Genomic DNA, 26247 nt, shown 5'->3' with positions numbered 1-26247 from the left:
TTACAGAGTCTGCTGTTGAATGCTGTTACAGAGCCTGCTATTGAATTCTGTTACAGAGTCTGCTGTTGAATGCTGTTACAGAGCCTGCTGTTGAATGCTGTTAAAGAGCCTGCTGTTGAACGATGTTACAGAGTCTGCTGTTGAATGCTGTTACAGAGCCTGCTGTTGAATGCTGTTAAAGAGCCTGCTGTTGAACGATGTTACAGAGCCTGCTGTTGAATTATGTTACAGAGCCTGCTGTTGAATTATGTTACAGAGCCTGCTGTTGAATGCTTTTACAGAGCCTGCTGTTGAATTATGTTACAGAGCCTGCTGTTGAACAATGTTACAGCGTCTGCTGTTGAATGCTGTTACAGAGCCTGCTGTTGAATGCTGTTAAAGAGCCTGCTGTTGAACGATGTTACAGAGTCTACTGTTGAATGCTTTTACAGAGCCTGCTGTTGAATGCAGTTACAGAGCCTGCTGTTGAATTGTGTTACAGGCCCTGCTGATGAATGCTGTTACAGAGCCTGCTGTTGAATGCTGTTACAGAGTCTGCTGTTGAAAGCTGTTACATAATCTGCTGTTGAATTATGTTACGGAGCCTGCTGTTGAACAATGTTACAGAGTCTGCTGTTGAATGCTGTTACAGAGCCTGCTGTTGAATTCTGTTACATAATCTGCTGTTGAATGCTGTTACAGAGTCTGCTGTTGAATGCTGTTACAGAGTCTGCTGTTGAATGCTGTTACAGAGCCTGCTGTTGAATTCTGTTACACAATCTGCTGTTGAATTCTGTTACAGAGCCTGCTGTTTAATGCTGTTAAAGAGCCTGCTGTTGAATTATGTTACAAGCCTGCTGTTGAACGATGTTAGGCTGGGTCCACACTACGTTTTGTCCCATACGGGAGCGCATACGGCAGGAGGGAGCTAAAATCTCGCGCTCCCGTATGTCACCGTATGCGCTCCCGTATGTCATTCATTTCAATGAGCCGACCGGAGTGAAACGTTCGGTCCGGTCGGCTCATTTTTGCGCCGTATGCGCTTTTACAACCGGACCTAAAACCATGGTCAACCACGGTTTTAGGTCCGGTTGTAAAAGCGCATACGGCGCAAAAATGAGCCGACCGGACCGAACGTTTCACTCCGGTCGGCTCATTGAAGTGAATGGCATACGGGAGCGCATACGGTTACATACGGGAGCGCGAGCTTTTAGCTCCCTCCTGCCGTATGCGCTCCCGTATGGGACAAAACGTAGTGTGAACCCACCCTTACAGAGTCTACTGTTGAATGCTGTTACAGAGCCTGCTGTTGAATGCTGTTAGAGAGTCTGCTGTTGAATAGTGTTGAGCGGCATAGGCCATATTCGAATTTGCTATATTTCGCGAATATATGGACGAATATTCGTCATATATTTGCTAAATTCGCATATTCGCATTTTATTTTCGCATATGCGAATATTTGCGGGTTTTTTTTCACATAGAAGAAAATTCACGTATGTGAAAATTTGCATAGGCAAAAATTAGCATATGCGAAAATGCGCACGCAGAGAGGGGTGATCACTGTGATGTGTACTGTGAAAAAAATAAATAAATAAAAACGAATATTCGTAATTATGAATATATAGTGCTATATTCGCGAATTTGCGAATATTCGCGAATATAGCACTATATATTCATAATTACGAATATTCGTTTTTATTTATTTATTTTGCGATATTCGCGAATAAAATTTGCATTGCGAATATTCGCGAACAACACTACTGTTGAATCCTGTTATAGAGCCTGCTGTTGAATTCTGTTACATAGTCTACTGTTGAATGCTGTCACAGACCCTGCTGATGAATGCTGTTACACAGAGCCTGCTATTGAATTCTGTTACATAGTCTGCTGTTGAATTCTGTTACAGAGCCTGCTGTTGAATTCTGTTACAGACCCTGCTGATGAATGCTGTCACAGAGCCTGCTGTTGAACGATGTTACAGACCCTGCTGATGAATGCTGTTACATAGTCTGCTGTTGAATGCTGTTACAGAGCCTGCTGTTGAATTCTGTTACAGAGCCTGCTGTTGAACGATGTTACAGAGCCTGCTGTTGAATTCTGTTACATAGTCTGCTGTTGAATGCTGTTACAGAGCCTGCTGTTGAATGCTGTTACAGAGCCTGCTGTTGAATGCTGTTACAGAGCCTGCTGTTGAATGCTGTTACAGAGCCTGCTGTTGAACGATGTTACAGAGCCTGCTGTTGAATTCTGTTACATAGTCTGCTGTTGAATGCTGTTACAGAGCCTGCTGTTGAATTCTGTTACAGAGCCTGCTGTTGAATTCTGTTACATAGTCTGCTGTTGAACGATGTTACAGAGCCTGCTGTTGAATTCTGTTACAGACGCTGCTGTTGAATTCTGTTACATAGTCTGCTGTTGAATGCTGTTACAGAGCCTGCTGTTGAATTCTGTTACATAGTCTGCTGTTGAACGATGTTACAGAGCCTGCTGTTGAATTCTGTTACATAGTCTGCTGTTGAACGATGTTACAGAGCCTGCTGTTGAATTCTGTTACAGACCCTGCTGTTGAATTCTGTTACAGACCCTGCTGTTGAATTCTGTTACAGACCCTGCTGTTGAATTCTGTTACAGACCCTGCTGTTGAATGATGTTACAGACCCTGCTGTTGAATGATGTTACAGAGCCTGCTGTTGCTGTTATCAAGCAGTGGGTAGCTGCCACAAGGACATGCATGGATTCTAGGCCCTTGGGGCAGCCATAACTAAAAGCGGTGGTATTCTGTTTTGAGACCAGCAGAGGCACTTGAACTGTAGTAAAAGATATTGCCCATGGTGGCCATGTCCTTATACTTTCAGAGAAGCCCTATGCATTGCATAAACTCACTCACTCAACTCAGAAGGTCAAAGTTCCTATAAAGTGGGTGAAGATCTCATATACGTATTCCATATGTTGTGAGGTCCCCATGAAGTTCATCTCGATTTCCTTTTTTTCTTGCCCGTGTGCCTGTGTTTCTTTCCTTACACATGGCCGCACAAGCTGGGATTTTTGTGATATAATGCAGCACAGATTTCTTATTCACGGATATACAGTAGTACATGTTGTGAATGAATAACGCCGGCCTGCTCGGAATGCAGATGATCCAGAAAGATGAAGTGCTCAAGGAGACAATTCCATGACTACAGGATCAGACTGCAGAGTTTGTTTCTAGTCTATTATCATGAACACACCAGTCAGTATGGGCCCTAAATACTCGATATGGAACTATATAAATGTTGTTTTATTTTTATTTATTTTTTTTGTTTTCAGATCAACTGGTGCCAGAAAGTTAAACAGATTTGTAAATTACTTCTATTAAAAATCTTAATCCTTCCAGTACTTATCAGCTGCTGTACACTACAGAGAAATTAGTGAATTTCTTTTCGGCCTGACAACAGTGCTCTCTGCTGACACCTCTGTCCATGTCAGGAACTATGCAGATTAGACGCAAATCCCCATAGAAAACCTCTCCCGCTCCGAACACTTCCTGACACGGACAGAGGTGTCAGTAGAGAGCACTGTTGTCAGGCTAGAAAGAATTTCACAAATTTCTCTCTAGTAAATCTGTAGTATACAGCAGCTGATAAGTACTGGACGGATTAAGATTTTTAAATAGAAGTGATTTACAAATCTGTTTAACTTTCTTGCACCAGTTGATTTGAAAAAAAAAAATAATAATTCCACCGGAGTACCCCTTTAAACAGAGAAATCATATAGGCCTTTGACATCAGCATCATCACTATAGAGGGGGAAAAAAATCCTGCAAAATAATGGACATCTAACGGAACCCCGAGGGACCCCATTCAAAGTCAATAGGAACTGTCAAGATCCATCGGCGTCCGTTGTGGCATTCTCTCTGTCTTGTCTCGTCAGCGTCTGTAACGGAGCTCCGAGGCATGCATGTGAACGTATCTTTATTAGAAAGGTGTGCATGTCTTTTAAACATGAAACCATAGCATCGTCAACTTAAATATGGTTATTTATGTTCTACAATCGGATGTTAAATGGGTATTCCAGGATTTTGGTTCCTTGAATGTAAGACAGGGGCAGAAAAGTTAGCCTAGTTACAAATATATGTTACATACCTGAGTTTAGGAGCTGGAATCGAATTTCTTTGTCTTTCTTCTGCAGTCTACAAAATGAATATTGTCGCGAACCTTTCCCAGCCTGCTGTGGGGCCTGAGACAATACGTCACAAGTCAGGCACTGAAAGGGGGCTGGGCTGCTTTGTCCGATGTGTGTGAAGCCCTTGGCTAGGAGAAGAGATGACTAGATCTCCCTCTCTCTCAACTTTTGTTTACTACTTCTGTTACTTCTGTATAAAAATCTTAATCCTTCCAGTACTTATCAGCTGATGTATGCTCCACAGGAAGTTCTTTTCTTTTTTACATTTTGTTTCTTTCTGACCACTGTAACACTCACGGTAGTAGTGGATCCACTGTACCTGTGTGGAACATGACATGGGCCATACCAGGGAGCGGAGTCTAAGGTGCCGCTGGTTTTCACCTGAGCCCGCCACAAACCGGGATGTACTTGCTGCAGCAGGCGGCACCCAAGTCCTTACCCCTGGTATGACTCGTCCACACAGGTTGCTGAGATGTAACGTAGCACAGAAGGGATATGGCAACTCGATGTCAGGATAGCAGAAGGTCAGGGCAGGAGACACAGGTGTATGGTCAGGAACATAGCAGGAGGTAAATAGGCAGGCGGCACAGGAGCAAGGTCAGGTCACGGAACAGAAGGTCAGAACATGGCAGGGAAAACACAGTAACGTTTTCTCTAAGGCTCTAGGCAAACAAAGATCCGGCAAGGAGTGGTGGGAGGTGCAAATACTTATAAAAGAGGTACAGATGCAACTGATAATAAAGGGTGCACTGGGCCTTTAAATCGCATAGCGCCGGTGCGTGCGTGCCCTAAGGGACGTCCCGCACAGCGAGTTCCGGCGCCGCTGGTAACAGGAGGAGGGGAGCGCTCATGGTCAGAATGAGTGACCAGAGCGCTGCCCGTAACAACCACAGTTCTCTCTTGCTCTCTGCTGACACCTCTGTCCATTTTAGGAACTGTTGAGAGTAGGAGCAATTCCCTATAGCAAACCTATCCTGCTCAGGACAGTTCATGACATGGACAGAGGTGTCAGCAGAGAGCACTGCGGTCAGACAGAAAGGAAATGAAAAAATAACTTCTTCTGTTGTATACAGCAGCTGATAAGTACTGGAAGGATTAAGATTTTTAAATAGAAGTAATTTACAAATCTGTTTAACTTGCTGTTTAACCTGCTGTAGGACATTACAAAAGCATTTAGTCAGACCCCTATTGCACCATTGATAGAGTAGAATTGATGCCCCCTATACTCGTCAAAGCCCTATCTTTGTAAAGCTGGGGGCACCAGGGCAATATCCTGCCCAATCAAGGGGGAGAGCAACCTCTATGGCAACCGCTATAAAATATATTCATATTTTAATTTTTAGGATATGCAAATGTGTTGATGAGCTCTACAGCGCTCTAAAGTACCGAGGATCATATTTCCATATCTTTTGTGTTCCGATTTTTGTTATGCAAGGCATGTGCCAGCAGCCCAGTGCCAAAAATTCTTCTCAGGTAGGAGTTTTATGTTTCTTTGCAAGTAACATTGTTAAAAGCATTTCTGGAAAGTTATGTAATGGGCTGTTTAATGAGTAAGCAATAGCCTCGTGCTCCTAATGAAAGGCCGGGCTGCCATGTCTCAGAACTTGGCTCGTTCCCGTTTTGTCCTACACGGATCATTAAGCTCAGAGGTCACCGCTGTTTTCATTACATTTCATAGGACCATTAAGTATCTCAGTCGTGGTCGGTACCACTGGTGCTAGATGGTGCGTGCTCGCCCAACCATACTTGCTCATCATTGCCGAGAACTCTCTTTGCGGTACGTCCGTATTTAAAAGGCTTCTACCCTAAAGTGAAGAACAGTCTCTCTCGAAGGGAATAATTGATGGCTCATCAATGATAAAGAAGTGACTGCACTCACTAGGATTAACCGTTAACCGTAGATCACTAAAGAGTACAATCCGACATGTTTCACTTCATGTATCATACAGCTTCAAGAAAAACTCAATAAAAATGTGACATTTTGGCCCAGATATACTAAACGTGTATAAAAGGGGTACTCAAAACAAATCTACTGGTGCCAGAAGGTTATGGAGATTTGTAAATGACTTCTATGTAAAAATCTTAAAGGGGTATTCCAGGATATAATTTTCTTCATCAGGGGCGGCAGCAGAGAGCACTGTAGTCAGACTGGAAAGATCTACTCAACTTCCTCTGGAGCATACAGCAGCTTATAAGTACTGGAAGGCTTTAAAGGGGTACTCCACTGGAAAACATTTATTTTTAATCAGCTGGTGCCAGAAAATTAAAAAGATTTGTAACTTACTTCTATTTAAAAATCTTAACCCTTCCAGTACTTATCAGTTGCTGTATGTTCCATTCTTTTTTGTATGTTCTTTTCTTTTTTTAATTTCCTTTTGTCTGACCACAGTGCTCTCTGCTGACACCTCTGTCCATTTTAGGAACTGTCCAGAGCAGGAGCAAATCCCCATAGCAAACCTATCCTGCTTTGGACAGTTCCTGACATGAACAGAGGTGTCAGCAGAGAGCACTGTGGTCAGACTAAAAGGAAATTCAAAAAGAAAAGAACTTTCTGTGGAGCATACAGCAGCTGAAAAGTACTGGAAGGGTTAAGATTTTTAAATAGAAGTAATTTACAAGTCTGTTTAACTTTCTGGCATCAGTTGATTTAAAACAAAATGTTTTCCGGTGGAGTACCCCTTTAAAGGGGTACTCTGCCCCAAGACATCTTATCCCCTATCCAAAGGATAGGAGATAAAATGTCTGATCACGTGGGTCCCGCCGCTGGTGACCCCCGTGATCTCCGTGCTGCACCCGGTATTGGTTTAGAGAGTCGGGTTCAGCGCCAGAGGCTTGTGACGTCACAGCCACGCCCCATCCCATAGACTTCCATTGAGGGGGCATGGCTGTGACGTCACGAGCCTCTGCCCCACATCGCCAGTCATCCGGCAAGTCCGATCCGTGCACCAGAGTGCAGCAGCCGAGATTGCGGGGATCCCCAGCGGCGGGACCCCCGCGATCAGACATTTTATCCCCTATCATTTGGATAGCGGATAAGATGTCTAGGGGCGAAGTACCCCTTTAAGGTTAATTCCATCATTTTTTTTCTTCAGCCTTTGAGCTCATGATGCCAAGGTAAAATACTGTGCAGTCTGCTTCTATTACCTCCATGCGTCACTTTGTCCCGTTTTTCATTCACAGGACCCACACCGGAAAAACTGTAGCACAAGTGTTTATTTTACTGTTGTCTCTGATCTTTCCCAGCATTCCGTGCGGCTACAAGTGGTCTCCGTGGGGCGTGGCTAGCAGCAGTGAGTGGATGGATAGCATTACTTTGATAAATTCCTTCCACCCTGCTATTCACCCACCCACTGCAGCATAGCCACTCCCTTCAGAGACCATGTGACTTATTAAATATTTGGGGAGATTCATTAAAACCCATGCAGAGAAAAAGTTGACCAGTTGCCCATAGCAACCAATCAGATCGCTTCTTTAATTTGGCAGAGGCTTTTTCAAAAATGAAAGAAGCAATCTGATTGGTTGTCAAGGACAACTGGTCAACTTTTCCTCTGCATGGGTCTTGATAAATCTCCCCCATTGTCCTGTATGGAATGCTGGGAAAGGTCAGAGACAACAGTAAAATAAAAACAGTACAGCACTTCCAAGTCTGGGTCCTGTGCATAAAAATGGTGCAAAATGGCGCACAGAGGTAATAGAAGCCTATTACACAGTATTATAACTTGGCATCATGGGCTCAAAGGCCGAAGATAAAAAAGAAATACTGGAATACCCCCTTAAGCCTTTCAGTACATATCAGCTGTTGCATGCTCCGGAGGAAAATGTGTAGTTTTTTTCAAGTCTGCTCTCTGCTGACACCTCTGTCCCTGTCAGGAACTGTCCAGAGTAGGAGCAAATCCACATAGCAAATCTCTCCTGCTCTGGACAGTTCCTGCCATGGACAGAGGGGGCAGCAGAGAACACTGTGATCAAGCAGGAAAGAACTACACAACTTCCTCTGGAGCATACAGCAGCTGATAAGTACTGGAAAGATTAAGATTTTTGTATACACTCTTGGTGGTGGACAAGAGTTAGCATGGATGCTCCCACCAGTCTGTGGCCACACAGCATTTTAGATGGCCTTTTGTGATCTGACTCCTTTGAGTCAACTTGTTCTTCAATTTGCTCTACGGTAGCTCCTCCGTGGGATCGGACCAGAGGGGCTCATTGGCACCGGGCAGCCATGACCTTGGCACCTCTTCATCCTTCCAATTTTGTTAAGTACTAACCCCTGCACTCTGAGAACATCCCACAAAAGCCCCCATTTTAGGATGCCTTGACCCAATTGTCTAGTTCCGTGTTTCCTTACCAGTGTGATGCCAGCTGTTATAAAAATACAACTCCCAGCATGCCCGGACCGCCAAATGGCACTAATATGCATCCACCCAAGGGAACAATGGGCAAGTATATGGGTTGAAAGATCAAGGTTCTTTCAATCCATATCCTTGCCCATTGTTCCCTTGGGTGGACGCATATTAGTGCCATTTAATGGACCAGGCTCTGGAAGTGATTGACATGGATTGTACCTGCTGCAGGCCTTTGATCCAGCGCTGGTTAAGAATGTTGATCTCTATATTACACGGATCTATTCTCATGCCTTTTTCTTTGTGCTCACTTCTTTGACTTGACTTCATTAGACAGACTACAGAGGCAGAAGTTCTTTTCTCTCCGGCTCCGTGCTACATATAGCACAATGTAAAATGCCCTTTCCTCTAAGATCATAAAATCCCCTGCAAAGAACTTTTTTTTATTCATGAGTTCTGATCCCCCTAGAAAAATTTGTTATAGGGTCACAGGACAAGGGAAAGGTTGGGTTATAGCCAATATGGCTGTGTAGACCCTTTGAACATGACCTATCGCCCATCTTTTCCATATTTGAGAATTAATCGGTTGGTTCTGCTTTACTACATAATTAAGAAACATGAGTAGTAACCTTTTTATGGGGTAAAGATGACTGGCGTTGTCTCATCGTACAGGGACTAGTGAGCCCTGAGCTTACTCAGAACCTCTTTCCTTGCCTATTTGCCCTAATCAGCGGTTCTACAACTTGGCGCCGGTCCCTCAACTGAAATAAAATGCAGGGGTGACATGAGTCAAAACAATGAACAGAACTGTATGGAGGTTGGGGAGACAGGTCAGGATACAAAGGGTTAACAAGCTATAAGCAACAGACAGGGAACCAAGATTATATAATTTAACGCAAAGTAGTAACAAGCAGATGTCAGGGAAACATAATGGCAGGTCTATAGCTTATATGATCCAACTGCGGACCAATATATGGAGGGTTATTTAAACCAATTCACCAAAAGATCACCGAGGTGATCCACTAATTCCCTATATTTCCCATATATTTGTTGAAAGGTATAATCTTTATTAATTCAGAACACCAACAAAAAAGGGTTAAAAATTGCAGTGTATCTCTCCTCCCGTATTAATAGTAATTGTCTGTGCCAACCAGGCATCACCTAGTATCTACCTGTGTGTACCTGCAGTGTACACACGGTTGTTGGGGGAGTCTACACTGTATATTAAAAACCTGTCCTATGAGGGGGGCATAGGACAGGTTTTTAATATACAGTGTAGACTCCCCCAACAACCGTGTGTACACTGCAGGTACACACAGGTAGATACTAGGTGATGCCTGGTTGGCACAGACAATTACTATTAATACGGGAGGAGAGATACACTGCAATTTTTAACCCTTTTTTGTTGGTGTTCTGAATTAATAAAGATTATACCTTTCAACAAATATATGGGAAATATAGGGAATTAGTGGATCACCTTGGTGATCTTTTGGTGAATAGGTCTATAGCTTACAGACAAAAGCCTCAGAAACAAAGCCATAAAACAGCAGGTATAAAAATATAAACAAAACAGTATACTAGGAGATATAGCAGCAATATAAACCAAAAATGGAGAGAGTAAACAGGTAACTGAAGTCGGAACACTAAACAGATCAGGAGACACAGGTATAGATAAGGCTGCATTCACACCTCGTTTTTATGTTACAGGTGCCGGATCCGACTGGGGTACGGGAGAGCACGGTTTGCCCTTCCCCAGCCGGATTCGGCACCTGTAACGTAAAAGGGTTAGGCTCCAACAAGAATCAACAGAAATACTACTCATACCAGGCATAGGGGCAAAGCAAGATAAGCATTGGATCAAGACCTATACCATGGTGGAACATAAAATGCACAAACAGGTGTAAATAGAAGTCTAGATGCAGGTTAACACAGCAGATACAAACTAGACAGGATTAAACCTATCATAGTATAGACAGATCACTAACAAACAGGACTAGGCTAAAAACTACACAAACGGGTGTGAACTACAAAGACATGGCCGGACAGACACAGACAGGAGTGACATTTAAACTGAACTACTTCAGAACAAAGCTAAAATCATGAGCCAAGCCAGGAGGCTGAGTAGAAATGAAATACCCTTACTTAGCTGCTGATTGGCCCGGGCCTGTAACTCTGACCTGACCAGAGAGCAACATGCACAGCCTGGCCAGGTGCAATCATTACAGGCGCCCAAAAAAGGTCAGGAGGAAAAATGTCTTTGAAAATGGAGGCCATAAGTCAAATGATAAGACAATGGAAGGAAAAGAATACAGCAAGTTCTGTAGTCTGGTTGACCATCAATTTCAAAATGGCTACCTTTGTCCTGAGGTCAACTTTCTTCCAATAGAATCAGAGGGCATGGAGGAAAAAACAGTGCCCTAATATACCAAATTCTCTACAGACTGAAAGAAAATGTGAAATTTTGTTATTTCAGAAAAGAGACTTAATATTTTCCCTTTTTCTTTTTTTTCTTTTTTGGCTGTGAACACACTTCCTGCACCTTGCCCCCATCCCTCCTGCTTTCTTTTGGTAAAGTAAGACAGGTTGTTCCTAAAAACCAATTTGTTCCTGGGAATCGTCTCCGGCAGCATAAGGCTTCCTTCTCAGCATTTGTTCGAGATGTAAGGAGAGCAGGATGCTCCTAAGATTAAAGCCATATTTAACACCATTTGTTGCCTTGGATCAAAGCCTTGCCTTCTCCTTCTGCTTTGAATAGAACACTTAACGGTTTGCATACATCTGATCAATATGATAGGAGCAAATTATCGCTTTTCTTTTATCCCACATAATGGCTGAGTAAAGTGCCGCGCTTGGCCTGAATCGTGACGCCATTGCATATTTCCCATCGAATCTCCTCTTGTTGTCTTGTCAATTAGAAATAAAGGAAGTGTCAAGAAATAATCTTTTTAATTTATTATTTAAAGTCTTATTTCAGATATGGAAGCTTTTTGTTTGTTTACTTTATTTGTTGTTGTTTTATTTTTTATTTTATTTTTTTAACCTTTTACGCAACGTTTAAATTTCAGCCTTACAGCCTCAGTTCATAAGGATGGAAAAAAAGGCAAGAGTCCATCAAGTACAAACTAAAACCCTACTGTGTTGATCCAGAAGAAGGCAAAAAACCTCCAATGAGGCTGATGCCAATTGCCCCATGACAGAGGAAAAATTCCTTCCTGACTTCATAATCCCTGGATGAACGTTCTATCCCCATAAATCTAGTAACTATAACCGGTAATATTATATTTTTACAGGAAAATATTCATTCCCCCCCCCCCCCTTGAACTTGTTTATTGAGTCAGACATCACAACATCATGTGGCAAAGTTCCATAGAAACATAGAATGTGTCGGCCGGTAAGAACCATTTGGCCCATTTAGTCTGCCCAATAATCTGAATCCTATCAATAGTCCCTGGCCCCATCTTATATGAAGGATAGCCTTATACTTATCTCTATCTTATATGAAGGATAGCCTTATACCTATCCCATACATGCTTAAACTCCTTCACTGTATTTGCAGCTACCACTTCTACAGGAAGACTATTCCATGCATCCACTACTCTCTCAGTAAAGCAATACTTCTTCATATTACTTTTAAATATTTGCCCCTCCAGTTTAAAACTATGTCCTCTTGTGGTAGTTTTTCTTCTTTTAAATAAACTCTAGACACAGAGGATGGCCTCTTGTCTTGGTTACAGGTCTAGGTATAAAAGGATCACTAGAAAGATCTCTGGACACATTTGTTTGGGTCATCTTGTCCCAAAAACAGCTGGTTTCAGAAATGAAAGAAAAAAAATAAACAGACAAAAAATATCTGGAAAAAAGGATAATTAAAAAATGCCAAAAAACAAAAAAAAAAAGCCAATGGCAGAAAAACAGTTACAATTTTCAATCCTTTTTTTTTTTGCATTAAAGATGCCCATTTCTTGGGGCTAAACTGCACGGATTCTTGCGCGGGTGTTTTTGACTCTTTGCCGCTGCCGCAAGGCGTGGCTCTACTCATGATTAAAGGGTAGCTCCCACCAAGTACTTTATAATCTAATATGTCCCTACCTAGTAGTAATCTAGCCCTAACCCCCTACCTGGCTTCACAAAATGTTGTAATTGCTTTAATAGAGCAGATTTAGTGCTTCTAAATCTGCTCTATAAAGCAGGGCAGGAAGCAGCGCTTCCCAACAGGCGCGACGTCACTGATGCCTTGCTGGGCGCTTGCTTCCGCCCTCACATCTCATGAGTGTTATTTATCTAATAGGGTGCCTCCAGCTGTTTCCCAACTACAACTCCAAGCATGCCATGATTGCTATTAGCTGTCAGGCCATGCTGAGAATTGTAGTTGTGAAACAGCTGGAGGCACCCTATTGTCTAGTGTCATAGAGTCACAAGAATGCCTCCCGCGAGTGCGATCGCTACCATCACCGCTAGCGGGGTCCTGTGCCCACTAGCGGTGTCACAAGAATGCCGAGCGCGGCTCTGTTCCCCGTCCCTGTCAGCTCTCAGGGTACGGGAATAGATTTAAAAGCCTCGCGCGCGGCTAACGTAGTACTGCGCAGGCGCAGCACTTCGCAAATAGTAGGCAGCGCTAGAAGCCTGGCGTTAACCCTACGCTATTTGCGTAGTACTGCACATGCGCGCAAGGCTTTTAAATATGTTCCCGTACCCTGAGAGCTGACAGGGACGGGGAACAGAGCCTCGCTCTGCATTCTTGTGACACCGCTAGTGGGGACCCCGCTAGCGGTGATGGTAGCAATCGCGCTCGTGGGGACAGGGTAACGGGGCAGGCGGGGCCTTGCGCGAGGCCAGTGGAGCTGGCCAATGCGCGCAGCCCCAGCTATCAGCGTGCTCGCTCTCGCCTGTTTGATTGACAGGCGGGAGCGAGCACCGCAGTGCCTGAATTTCGACTCATTGCCAGGCTTAAATGAGTCAAAATTCAGTAGTGACGTCACTGCCGAATGCATTCGGCCACTAGGAGGGCGACCCCTAGTGGCCGAATTTAAAAGTGATTTTAAACTTGTTTAAAACCACTTTTTTTAATTAAAGTATATTAGAGATATGTTGTAGTACTTAAGTACTACAACATATCATTTTTTGTACTTCAAATAATCACTGTTTTACATTAAACTGTAAAAGTGAACATAGTACTCTTTAAAACCAGCCCAGCTTAAAGGGGTACTCAGCCTCTAGACATCATATCCAAAGGATAAGATGTCTGATCGCAGGGGTCCCGCAATCTCGGCTGCAGCACCGCAGACATCCGGTGCACGGAGCAAACTTCACTCCATGCCAGATGACTGGCGATGTGGGGCAGAGGCTCGTGATGTCACAGCCACACCCCCTCAATGCAAGTCTATGGGAGGGGGTGTGACGGCCACTCCCATAGATTTGTTTTGAGGGGGCTTGGCCGTGATGTCACAAGGGGTGTGGCCATGACATGACAAGCCTCCGGCACTGCCCCTGATGCTCTAAACGAACGCCGTCTGCAGGGAGTTCAGCGGCGGGACCCCCGTGATCAAACATCTTATCCCCTATCCATTGGATAGGGGATACGATGTCTAAAGGCAAGTACCCCTTTAAGACGTGATAAAAAAAATGATTTTTTTTTACCGCGAATGAAAACCAAAGACAATATTAGTATAGCATGTACAAACATTTCATGAGGATTCTTCACGCCTGCCGCAGAGTCTCCCTTTAAACCCACAAACACTCCACATCAAGGGTTTGTCGTAGACTGAAGAATAAAGACATATCCTTATTGTGCTCTAGAATCATTAAGAAAACGCTGTCTCTCTCTTCTGCTTTTAATGAAACGCTGCTCATTTAATTGACTGTGGGATCTTCTCTGAGAGGTTCTTTAGCTTTAGGTGTTGCTAATACTTAATTAGTAGCTCACATGTGGGAGTACTCCGGAGCTCTCCCACATCTGAGAAATGTAATTACTGGTTGTGTTCAAATGTTAAAAGGCCAAGCTCCTTCCCGTACTCCGCGTCCAGCGCTTCTAAAGGAAGGAGACGGATAACATCTGAAATGAAGGATCTTTTTGATATTGAATTAACGGGCTCGGGAACGAAAGCCAAGCCAAATCCACTTATGAGATACAGACCATACACTGGGATACAGTACAAATAGATGAAATGCAAACAAACATTGCCATCTGTTCGAGGACCAGACTAATTACTATCATTTCTGACTAATGTTTAACCCCTTTAATAGAAAGGTCGTCGACGTATCCACACATTAGCAGTGCCAGGAGTCGGAAGTGATTGCGCTCGCTTATTGGGTAATTTAGTGACCAAACGTATTTATAGCAGCCGCTCTTTAGAAGTAACCTACAGGGGAATTGTCAGCCAGGGCCACAGATTAAGTAGGCTTCTATACTAAGAAGAATTTTCCGCTGACTAATTGTAACAATAAACATTGGGTATTTGGGAATTTTTCTTTTTTTTTAAACCAATAGAAATATACGATTTGCTTTAACATCCAGATGATGGAGAAGATCAATTTAGGGAAATCGAAAAGTTTCCGGCTAAAGGTTGTATTTTAAAGGGACTATCCAGGAATCGAAAAACAGAGATAATTTTTTTCAAAGACCGCTCCCTGTCTGTCTCCAGGTTGGGTGTGGTCTTACAACTTGGCTCCATGTACTTCAATGGAACTGAGGTGCAGAACCACACCCAACCCGGACACAGACAGGGAGCGGTCTTTGAAAAAAAAATATCTCTGTTTTTCGATTCCTGGATAACCCCTTTAAAAGGGGTACTCCGGTGGAAATGTACTTTTTTCATAACAACTGTAAATTACTTCTATGAAAAAAAAGAAATCTTAATCCTTCCAGTACTTATCAGTGGCTGTATACTACAGAGGAAGCTGAGTTGTTCTTTTCTGTCTGATCACAGTGCTCTCTGCTGACACCTTTGTCCATGTCAGGAACTGTCCAGAGCAGGAGCAAATCCCTTTAGCAAACCTCTCCTGATCTGGACAGTTCCTGACATGGACAGAAGTGTGTGCAGAGAGCACTGTGGTCACACTGGAAGGAACTACACAACTTCCTCACGAGCATACAGAAGCTGATAAGTACTGGAAGGATTAAGATTTTTAAATAGAAGCAATTTACAAATCTGTTTAAAGGGGTTATCCAGGAAAAAACTTTTTTTTATACATCAACTGGCTCCAGAAAGTTAAACAGATTTGTAAATTACTTCTATTAAAAAATCTTAATCCTTTCGTTACTTATGAGCTTCTGAAGTTTAGGTTGTTCTTTTCTGTCTAAGTGCTCTCTGATGACACCTGTCTTGGGAAACGCCCAGTTTAGAAGAGGTTTGCTATGGGGATTTGCTTCTAAACTGGGCGGTTCCCGAGACAGGTGTCATCAGAGAGCACTTAGACAGAAAAGAACAACCTTAACTTCAGAAGCTCATAAGTAATGAAAGGATTAAGATTTTTTAATAGAAGTAATTTACAAATCTGTTTAACTTTCTGGAGCCAGTTGATATGTTAAAAAAAAAGTTTTTTCCTGGGTAACCCCTTTAACTTTCTGGCACCAGTTGATTTAAAAAAAAATGTTTTTTCAGGAGTGTAACCATTCAAGTTTCTTAAAAGTACATGTTGAATCATGTTTTGCTACTTAGGGGAAAGTACATTAATTAGGTCTCTAGGAAATATCTGTCACTCTAGGGCCCCCTATTGGAAGTAGCTGGAAGTATTGGAAGTAGCTGTTGTGTAAATCAGAGAATGGGACAAACATAGAAAAGAATAGAATAAAAATAGATTTTTTTAACTTTTGGAAAGTTTTGTCTCTACACAGTGCGTCTTACGGTGTAAATGATGTTATCTTTATTAGTGTTGCGCGGCATAGGCCATATTCGAATTCGCGAATATTCGCGAATATTCGTCATATATTCGCGAATATTCGCAACATTCTCGATTTATTTTCGCATATGTGAAAATTCGCGTATGCGAAATTGTGCATATGCGAAAATTAGCATACACAGAAATTAACACAACCGAAAATTCGCATATACGAAAATTAGCATATGCATATTTTCGCATATGCGAAAATTTGCACACCGGTCTCACACAGTAGTATTAGAGCCTTCTTTACACCACGCAAGCTGGAAGCAGAAAGGGATGATCACTGTGAAAAAAAAAATAAAAAAAATAAATAAAAGACTATTCGTAATTACGAATATATAGTGCTATATTCGCGAATATTCGCGAATATGCGATATTCGCGAATAAAATTCGCATTGCGAATATTCGCGAGCAACACTAATCTTTATTCTGTAGGTCAGTAAAATATAGTGATACTCAATTTGCATATGTTTTGTTTTATTTTACTACTTTTAAAATAGTTTTAACTTTTTTTTTAAAGAAAATAAGAATGGACTAAACTGTTCTATTCTGACCCTATGATTATATATATATATATATATATATATATATATATATATATATATACAGTGATCCCTCAAGTTACAATATTAATTGGTTCCGGGACGACCATTGTATGTTGAAACCATTGTATGTTGAGACTAGAACTCTATGGAAACCTGGTAATTGGTTCTGAAGCCACCAAAATGTCATCCGAAAAAAAGAAAAAGTGAGAATTAAAGAAAAATAAGTAGATAAATAATATATATAAAACAAGTCCTTACATATAAAAGTAAGAAAGATCTGCTGAGAGCTGTAAATCATGGTCTATGTCAGTGTTTCCCAACCAGGGTGCCTCCAGCTGTTGCAAAACTACAACTCCCAGCATGCCCGGACAGCCGTTGGCTGTCCGGGCATGCTGGGAGTTGTAGTTTTGCAACAGCTGGAGACACCCTGGTTGGGAAAGAATGGTTTATGTAGAGGACAGGAGCTTCTTCAGGGTTCTATACAGTACACACAGTGTCCCAAATGGAGCCCCCGTTACTTGGTGTCCAAAAGAGCAGCTAACCCTGACACAGGTAAGGAGTAGTACAGAACTTGTAGTTCCTCCCTGTACTGTAGGGGGCGCTATCAGACACCAGTCAGTGCATGCACTTCAGTAATACAGGTGATTTACAAGTAAAATGCCCATTCTGATTGGTCAGTTCCTCCAGTTGTGACAGCTATCACAGATCTGGACTGTCCGTAGCATTGTATGTTGAGTCTGGTTTCAAGTTACAATAGTCCAGAAAAGATCATTGTATGTTGAAACTATTGTATGTTGAGGCCATTGTAAGTTGAGGGATCACTGTATATATGTGTGTGTGTGTTTCCATATACAGAGCTTTATGTGGGCTCATTCTTTGCACTGTAATTTGTATTTATTGGTACTATTTTTGTTTTGATGAAACATGTTGTTTTTTATTTATTTATTTATTTATTGATTGATTGATTTATTTATTGATTGATTGATATTTTTTTAAATGCCCCCAACCTGGGCAGAATTTTAAAGAAAAGTTCTATCTATGTTTTGCCATAACATAGCATTGATTAGTGTTATTGTCAATCTACTTGTATAGTCTGCCTGAGGCAGACTGTATAAGCAGAGGGGCTCGGAGCAACATAGGGGTAAGGGAGAGACCTTTGGCTGCCATCTTAGCTAATTGGGACCCTGCAATTGCACTGCCTGTCCACCCCCCACCCAACCCACCCACAGCTGTATCATCACAATCGATGATGTCTGCCATTACCAGCGGGACCAGCTGGGAATGAAGCGAGTGCAGCTCCTGTGCTCGTGTCACAGCCGCGCCATAAATGTACGGCGCAGTGCGCTAAGTGATGCTATGCAGTGCCGTACATTTAAGGTGCATGTCCTTAAGGGGTTAAAGGGATACTCCACTGCCTCAGTGTTTGTAACATTTTGTTCTGAACGTTGAGTGCGGGGACCGGAGCTCGTGACATCACGGCCACGCCCTCTCATGACATCATGCCATGCCCACCTAAATGCAAGTCCATGGGAGGAGGCGTAACAGTCACCACGCCTAAAATGGCGTAGCACTGGGCGGAACCACCACCGCTGCCACAACAGTGCCCACAGGGGGAACGACTCACTGGCAGAGCGGCCCCAATGCCACTCAATCCAGTCCCTTGGTAGCACCTCCCCGCAGACACGGCGCCACGGCAGCAACGGACGCCGTACAGCACCACACCAGTGTGAGCAAGGTGTAATAGCTCACTTACCATGCTTTCCCAGTCAGACGGGGAGGCTTTTAGAAAATGAAAGGGCCTTGTGTAGCTACCTGCTACTTATATAGGGTTGATTTTGTAAATTTGTAAATTACTTCTATAAAAAAAAATCGTAATCCTTCCAGTACTTGTGAGCTGCTGAAGTTGAGTTGTTCTTTTCTGTCTGGCAACAGTGCTCTCTGCTGACATCTCTGCTTGTCTCAGGAACTGCACGGAGTAGAAGAGGTTTGCTATGGGGATTTGCTTCTACTCTGGACAGTTCCCGAGACAGGTGTCCTCAGAGAGCAGAAAAGAACAACTCAACTTCAGCAGCTCATAAGTACTGGAAGGATTAAGATTTTTTAATAGAAGTAATTTACAAATCTGTTCAACTTTCTGGAGCCAGTTTATATATATATATATATATATATATATATATATATATATATATATATATATAAAACGTTTTTCCTGGATAACCCCCATTATGTAACCTCCCCATATAAAAATGCGCACGCTATAAACGTTCCTGCCCAGATACATTTCCATTCAACAACATATCCAGTATTTGGAATTATAGTAATACCTAGAATTCTATTGCCTTACAGGAAACGCTGTGACTTATAGTCCCCCCCTATCCGTTGGGCTTTTTAGCCTTCATGCATGTTTTCTCTATTCCGTAACCGAGTTAGGTAAAAAAAAAATGAGATAGACAATCCGATATGATGAAGCGGCGAGCGAGAAATGAGAGGAAGTGGCTGAAGCGAGGGGCTGGAGAACAGGCACAATATTCAGCAATTATGGCAGAGTGATTATGATGTCAGCTCCAATCTGTGAAGGCAGATCCCTGTACATGGGATATGTTCATTGTGACATGACAGCCCGTGGGCTGTGTTATTGTGTTAACATGATTGGTCTGCCGGAAGCCTCCAGGATCGGGAAAGCTTTAACCTCGGAAAGAACGCAACAGATTCTGTTCAATCGAAAAAGCATCTGAAATAAGAGATTAAAGGGGTACTCCAGTGGAAAACGTTTTTTTTTTTTTTTTTTTTTTTTTTTAAACCAACTGGTGCCAGAAAGTTAAACAGATTTGTAAATGACTTCTATTAAAAAATCTTAATCCTTCCAGTACTTATCAGCTGGTGAATACTACAGAGGAAATACTTTTCTTTCTGGAACACAGTGCTCTCTGCTGACACCTCTGTCCATTTTAAGAACTTTCCAGAGTAGGAGAAAATCCCAATAGCAAACATATGCTGCTCTGGACAGTTCCTAAAATGGCCAGAGATGTCAGCAGAGAGCACTGTGCTCCTGATGTCAGCAGAGAGCTCTGTGTTCCAAAAAGAAAAGAATTTCCTCTGCAGTATTAAGCAGCTAATTAGTACTGGAAGGATTAAGATTTTTTAATAGAAGTAATTTACAAATCTGTTCAACTTTCTGGCACCAGTTGATTTATAAAAAAAGAAAAACGTTTCCACCGGAGTACCCCTTTAATCAGATTTGTAAATTACTTCCATTAAAAAATCTTAATCCTTCCAGTACTTATTAGCTGCTGAATACTACAGTGGAAATTATTTTCTTTTTGGAACACAGTGCTCTCTGCTGAATCACGAGCACAGTGCTCTCTGCTGACATCTCTGTCCATTTTAGGAACTGTCCAGATTCAGCAGAGAGCACTGTGCTCATGATTCAGCAGAGAGCACTGTGTTCCAAAAATAAAATAATTTCCGCTGTAGTATTCAGCAGCTAATAAGTACTGGAAGATTAAGATTTTTAAATAGAAGTCATTTACAAATCTGTTTAACTTTCTGGCACCAGTTGATTAAAAAAAAAAAAAAGTTTTCCACTCGAGTGCCCCTTTAAAAATCTTAACCCTTCCAGTACTTATCAGCTGCTGTATGCTCCACAGGAAGTTGTGTAGTTCTTTCCAGTCTGACCACAGTGCTATCTGCTGACACCTCTGACCATGTCAAGAACTGTCCAGAGCAGAAGCAAATCCCCATAGCAAACCTCTCCTGCCCTGGACAGTTCCTGACACTTCTATCTTAATGTACTCAATGAATCAACCAATTCTGTACTAAAGAGAAATCCGAATTTTTGAGAGCAGAATTGAAGAACAATTAAAGGGGTACTCCAGAAGGGGGAAAATGTCTTCAAATCAACTTTTGCCAGAAAGTTATACAGATTAGTAAATGACTTCTATTTAAAAATCTTCATCTTTCCAGTACTTATCAGCTGCTGCATACTACACAGGAAGTTATATAGTTCTTTCCAGTCTGACCACAGTGCTCTCTGCTGACACCTCTGTCCGTGTCAGGAACTGTACAGAGCAGGAGAGGTTTACTTTTGCCATGGACAGCTCCTGACTTGGACAGAGGTGGCAGCAATGTAGTGTACAGGAACAGAGACTCTTACTTTAGACAGGAGTCCCCGCTCCTGTACATATTATGCATGGCCAATCAGAACCAATATGAATCTGGATCAGAATTTGAATCTGAAATGAATCTTAAAGGGGTACTCCGGTGGAAAACATTTTTTTTTTTTTCTAATCGACTGTTGCCAGAAAGTTAAACAGATTTGGTCGGATGAAGTACAGTACGACACAGCTGTTACCTGCACACTGAGGCCCTTGGCGAGTGCCATCCTCCATTCTCATTTCATGTAGATTACTTCTATTAAAAAATCTTAACCTTTCCAGTACTTATCAGCTGCTGTATGTTCCAGATTTTTTATTTTTTTTATTATTTCCTTTCTGTCTGACCCCAGTGCTCTCTGCTGACACCTCTGTCCATGTCAGGAACTGTCCAGAGCAGGAGAGGTTTTCTATGGGAATTTGCTCCTACTCTGGACAGTTCCTTAAATGGACAGAGGTGTCAGCAGAGAGCACTGTGGTCAGACAAAAAGGACATTCAAAAAGAAAAGAATTTCCCGTGGATCATACGCAGCTAATAAGTACTGGAAGGGTTAAGATTTTTTTTTTTTTTATAGAAGTAATTTACAAATCCGTTTAACTTTCTGGTACCAGTTGATTTAAAAAAAAAAAAAAAAAAAATGCTTTCCAGTGGAGTACCCCTTTAAAGTCGGATTCACCAAAATTGGACACCAAAACCAATCTCGGAAGATTTACCCATCTTTACTTTAGCACCACGTGACTGTGGAAACCACCAATCAGTGATGTCACTATGGATGTCACGCAACCTATGCGGGTGTCTAATGGTGTCATGTGATGTGTGATCATAATATAACATTAACAGAGGGGGGGGGGCAACGAGGCACCAAAGTTATCAACTATGGGGGAGATTTATCAAAACCTGTGCAGAGGAAGAGTGGTGCAGTTGCCCCTAGCAACCAATCAGATTGCTTCTTTCATTTTCCACAGGCCTCTTTAGAGGCCTGTGGAAAATGAAAGAAGCAATCTGATTGGTTGCTAGGGGCAACTGCACCACTCTTCCTCTGCACAGGTTTTGATAAATCACCCCCTATATTACCAATTTTTTTTTACTTTTCAAACTTTGAATCCCAAATGTTATCATTCCTCCTTGGCTCCATCTCGTTGTCGTCTTCACCCATTCCGCTTACAATAATTAAGGGTTGGATCCGGTACGTTCTGTCTGTGATCTATGACATCTGCTCCGATTTAATTACTTAATTGTTTCCTTCTTTAATGAAGACTGTTTCATTCAGACATTAGGCTTTGGAGAGGTGCTAAGGTTAACGTCTGCCAAATCGGAGTGTGTCATCATCTAATAGCATCCCGCAGGCGAGTGAGAGAGTGCCACATGGCCCGGTGCCACGCCGAGAGTCACAAAAAGTTACCAAAAAATTCCATTCAGTTGTTGTTCGCGGGCCATGTTTAAAGGAGAAAAAAAAAAAAAACGTATGCCCCATCCTAAGGAGAGGGGATGAATGTCAGATGGCGGGGGGACCTCCGCGATCTACCGCACTGCGCCCCGCCTCTCCTCCTGAATGGGGCGTGTCGACCACAGCACGAAGCTGCCCCCTCCATGCAGTTCTATGGGAGAGTCGAAGGACTGCACTCGGCAATCTCCAATAGAGGGGGCGCGCTGGTCGCAGCTTCGTGCTGAGGTCGACGCCGCTCTTTTCATGCAGAAAGCAGGGGCACAGTGTGGGAGGTCTGACACCCCCACCCCCACCCCATTATCTGACACTTATCCCCTATCCTTTAATGACTGCTGAGACCCACTTACCTCCTGCCATGCCATGATTAAGAACCATAAGGTTCGAAACGCGTTGGCGTTTCTGCTATGCTTTTATCCCATTTTGGTTTTCACCTATTTTTAAACATGTGAATGAAATTTTGGACTTTTAACATTTCTTTTTGGGAGCTGGATCCTGTTCTTTTTTTGTCAAGCACTTACCTCCTATTACCGTATATAACCCTCCCCTATTTCCCATACTTAAAGGGGTATTCCTGCTGAGACCCCCCACGATCTACCAGCAGCACCTGCATTCTATGCGGGTGCCGAGTCTCCAGTTTCGGATTTCCGGGACTGGGGAACGTGACGTCACGAGGGGGCGGCCCTGAACATGGAAGCCCGCACACAGCCGTTTGGAACAATAAAGTTCCGGACGCTGGGGAGCGGAAGCTCCAGAAGCAGGGCAGCGGAGAACCCCTTTAAAGGGAGCCTGTCACATTAAAAATGCTGCCCGATCTACAGTTGTCTACGATTTGTCTAGGTGTAATACATTAAAGAAGAATTAATACTTACCTTGCCCAATCCCCCCAAGCTCCAGGGCTGAGGTCTCATCCCGGCTCCTTGTTCCTGTAAACACGTCATCTCAGCGGGAACTGGCCATTGAGACAATCACTGACCGCAGTGGTTTCCCGCCTCAGTGGTTGGATAAGGAAGCAGTTTCTGTGAGATGAACAGTAAGTAGCGGTGACAAATGGGGACTGGAAGATGTGTGGTGGCTACGTGGAGGATAGGTGGAGTAATGCTGGGCAACTGAGGTCAGTAGACCCTCCGGCAAATTCTATAAGAATGTAAAGTGTTCATGTATATATAGGGGGGGCAAGAAGGCTACTGCTTTGTGTGGGAGTCGACACCCTCCATTCCTTGGGTGCCATGCAGGAGATCATGGGGGGGGGGGGGTCTGACCACTGGGACCCACAGTGATCAGACACTTATCCCCCATCCAGTGCAGGAGAAGTGTTCCTGCACTGGAATACTCCTTTAAAGGGGTACTCCAGCGGAAAACAGTATTTTTTTTAATCAACTGGTGCCAGAAAGTTAAACAGATTTGTAAATTGCTTCTATTAAATAATCTTAATCCTTCCAGTACTTAGCTGCTGAATACTACAGAGGATTTTTTTTTCTTTTTGGAACACAGAGCTCTCTGCTGACATCATGACCACAGTGCTCTCTGCTGACATCTCTGTCCATTTTAGGAACTGTCCAGAGTAGGAGAAAATCCCCATAGAAAACATATGCTTTGGACAGTTCCTAAAATGGACAGAGATGTCAGCAGAGAGCACTGTGCTCGTGATGTCAGCAGAGAGCTCTGTGTTCCAAAAAGAAAAGAATGTCCTCTGTAGTATTCAGCAGCTAATAAGTACTGGAAGAATTAAGATTTCTTAATAGAAGTCATTTACAAATCTGTTTAACTTTCTGGTACCAGTTGATTTGAAAAAAAAAAAAAGAGTTTTCCATCTGAGTACCCCTATAAAGGGGTAATCTGGTGATTTTTTTTTTTTTTTAAATCAGCTGGTGCCAGAAATTTGAACAGATTTGTAAATGACTTCTATATAAAAATCTTAACCCTTCCAGTACTTATCAGCTGCTGTATTCTCCACAGGAAGGTGAGTTGTTCATTTCTTTCTGACCACAGTGCTCTCTGCTGACACCTCTGTCCGTGTCAGGAACTGTCCAGAGTAGGAAAAAATTGAAATAGCATAGAAAACCTCTTCTGCTCCGGACAGTTCCTGACACGGACAGAGGTGTCAGCAGAGAGCACTGTGGTCAGAAAGAAATGAACTAGACAACTTCCTGTGTAGTATACAGCAGCTGATAAGTGCTGGAAGGATTTAGATTTTTAAATAGAAGTAATTCACAAATCTGTTAAAATCTTTTTCATCGGAGTACCCCTTTAACTATTCTGAAATATTTTAAGGATAATTAAAATTATGGCTGATGCCAACTTTTGCCGTTTTAACATCTATAGGCGTTACCATGGACTTTGACCAATTGACTTTTTTCAATTATCTGTCGACTTTACAGTCTTTATCTTCAGAAACCTTGCGACAATTTAATTCTTAGATGTATCCACACGACTTTGTTCCAGGAAAACTGCATCTGCATGTGGAGAAAATACGACCCTTTGTCTCTGGTAATTGTGCGGTTCAGCTCTTCAGAGACGATAATTCTTTGTCGGAATGATGATATCTTTGCTTGTTCTCAATGTTCTTTGCCGAGAGTCTCAAAGTTTAAAATCAGTTTCAGGCGGAGACATTCGGACGCTTTGTTTTTTCGCCACTTTAAAGTCAAGAACTAAAACCGTCGATTAAAGAAAAAACGAAGGGCGTCAACCCCTTGGAGCCAATGTGGTTCAACTAAACTGAACTTATACTGTATGACCAATGAAGTCCTAGGATGACCCCGGAAGAACCGCAGAGAGCTATAGTGATGAGCGGCGGGGGCCATATTCGGATTTGCGATATTTCGCGAATATATGGACGAATATTCGTCCTATATTCGCAAAATTCGCATATTCGATATATTTGTGGTTATTTTTGCCTTGCGTAAATGCGCATGCGCATACGCGCGTGCGCATTTACGCGAAGCGAGAATAACCGCAAATATGTTGAATATGCAAATTTTGCTACGAATTTTAGGACGAAGAACTATCTACCTATCTATATTATCTATCTATCTATCTCATATCTATCTATCTATCTCATATCTATCTATCTATCTCATATCTATCTATCTATCTCATATCTATCTATCTCATTTCTATCTATGTATCTATCTATCTCATATCTATCTATCTCATATCTATCTATCTCATATCTATCATCTATCTATCTATCTATCTCATATCTATCTATCTCATATCTATCTATCTCATATCTATCTATCTATCTTTCTCATATCTATCTATCATCTATCTAGCTATCTTATATCTATCTATCTATCTATCTCATATCTGTCTATCTATCTATCTATCTCATATCTATCTTTCTATCTATCTCATATCTATTTATCTATCTATTTATAGGCTTGAAAATGGCTGGGTGAGCCAGCTGAAACGTTGCCTAACACGTTTTTTTGAATAAATCACCTTTTTTTTGCTGACACCTGGTGTGCCACTGTTCATAAAATTTTTCTGTATCTATCTATCTACCTATCTTATATCTATCTATATATCTATCTATCTCATATCTATTTATCTATCTATCAATCTATCTCATATCTATCTATCTATCTATCTATCTCATATCTATCTATCTATCTGTCTATCTATCTCATATCTATCTATCTCATATCTATCTATCTATCTATCTCATATCTATCTATCTATCTATCTATCTATCTATCTATCTAGAAACACAAAGAATACTGCAGCACTCCAGGGTATAGGT

General features: G+C 42.2%; 1 protein-coding gene across 1 annotated transcript in view; it reads left to right on the top strand.

The window, feature by feature from the left end:
• Window positions 1–25157, top strand: part of LOC130277525 (uncharacterized) — a 161567-nt gene extending 136410 nt beyond the window's left edge. The window contains exon 5 of the mRNA XM_056528202.1: window positions 24884–25157. Within this exon, the coding sequence (XP_056384177.1) occupies window positions 24884–25157 (274 nt within the window). The remainder of the gene's footprint in view (window positions 1–24883) is intronic.
• The last annotated feature ends 1090 nt before the right edge of the window (window positions 25158–26247 follow it).

Source organism: Hyla sarda, chromosome 6 (genome assembly GCF_029499605.1).
Source record: "Hyla sarda isolate aHylSar1 chromosome 6, aHylSar1.hap1, whole genome shotgun sequence".
Taxonomy (NCBI): domain Eukaryota; kingdom Metazoa; phylum Chordata; class Amphibia; order Anura; family Hylidae; genus Hyla; species Hyla sarda.
The sequence above is the reverse complement of the archived record's forward strand: the minus strand, read 5'-3'. Positions and strand labels throughout refer to the sequence as shown.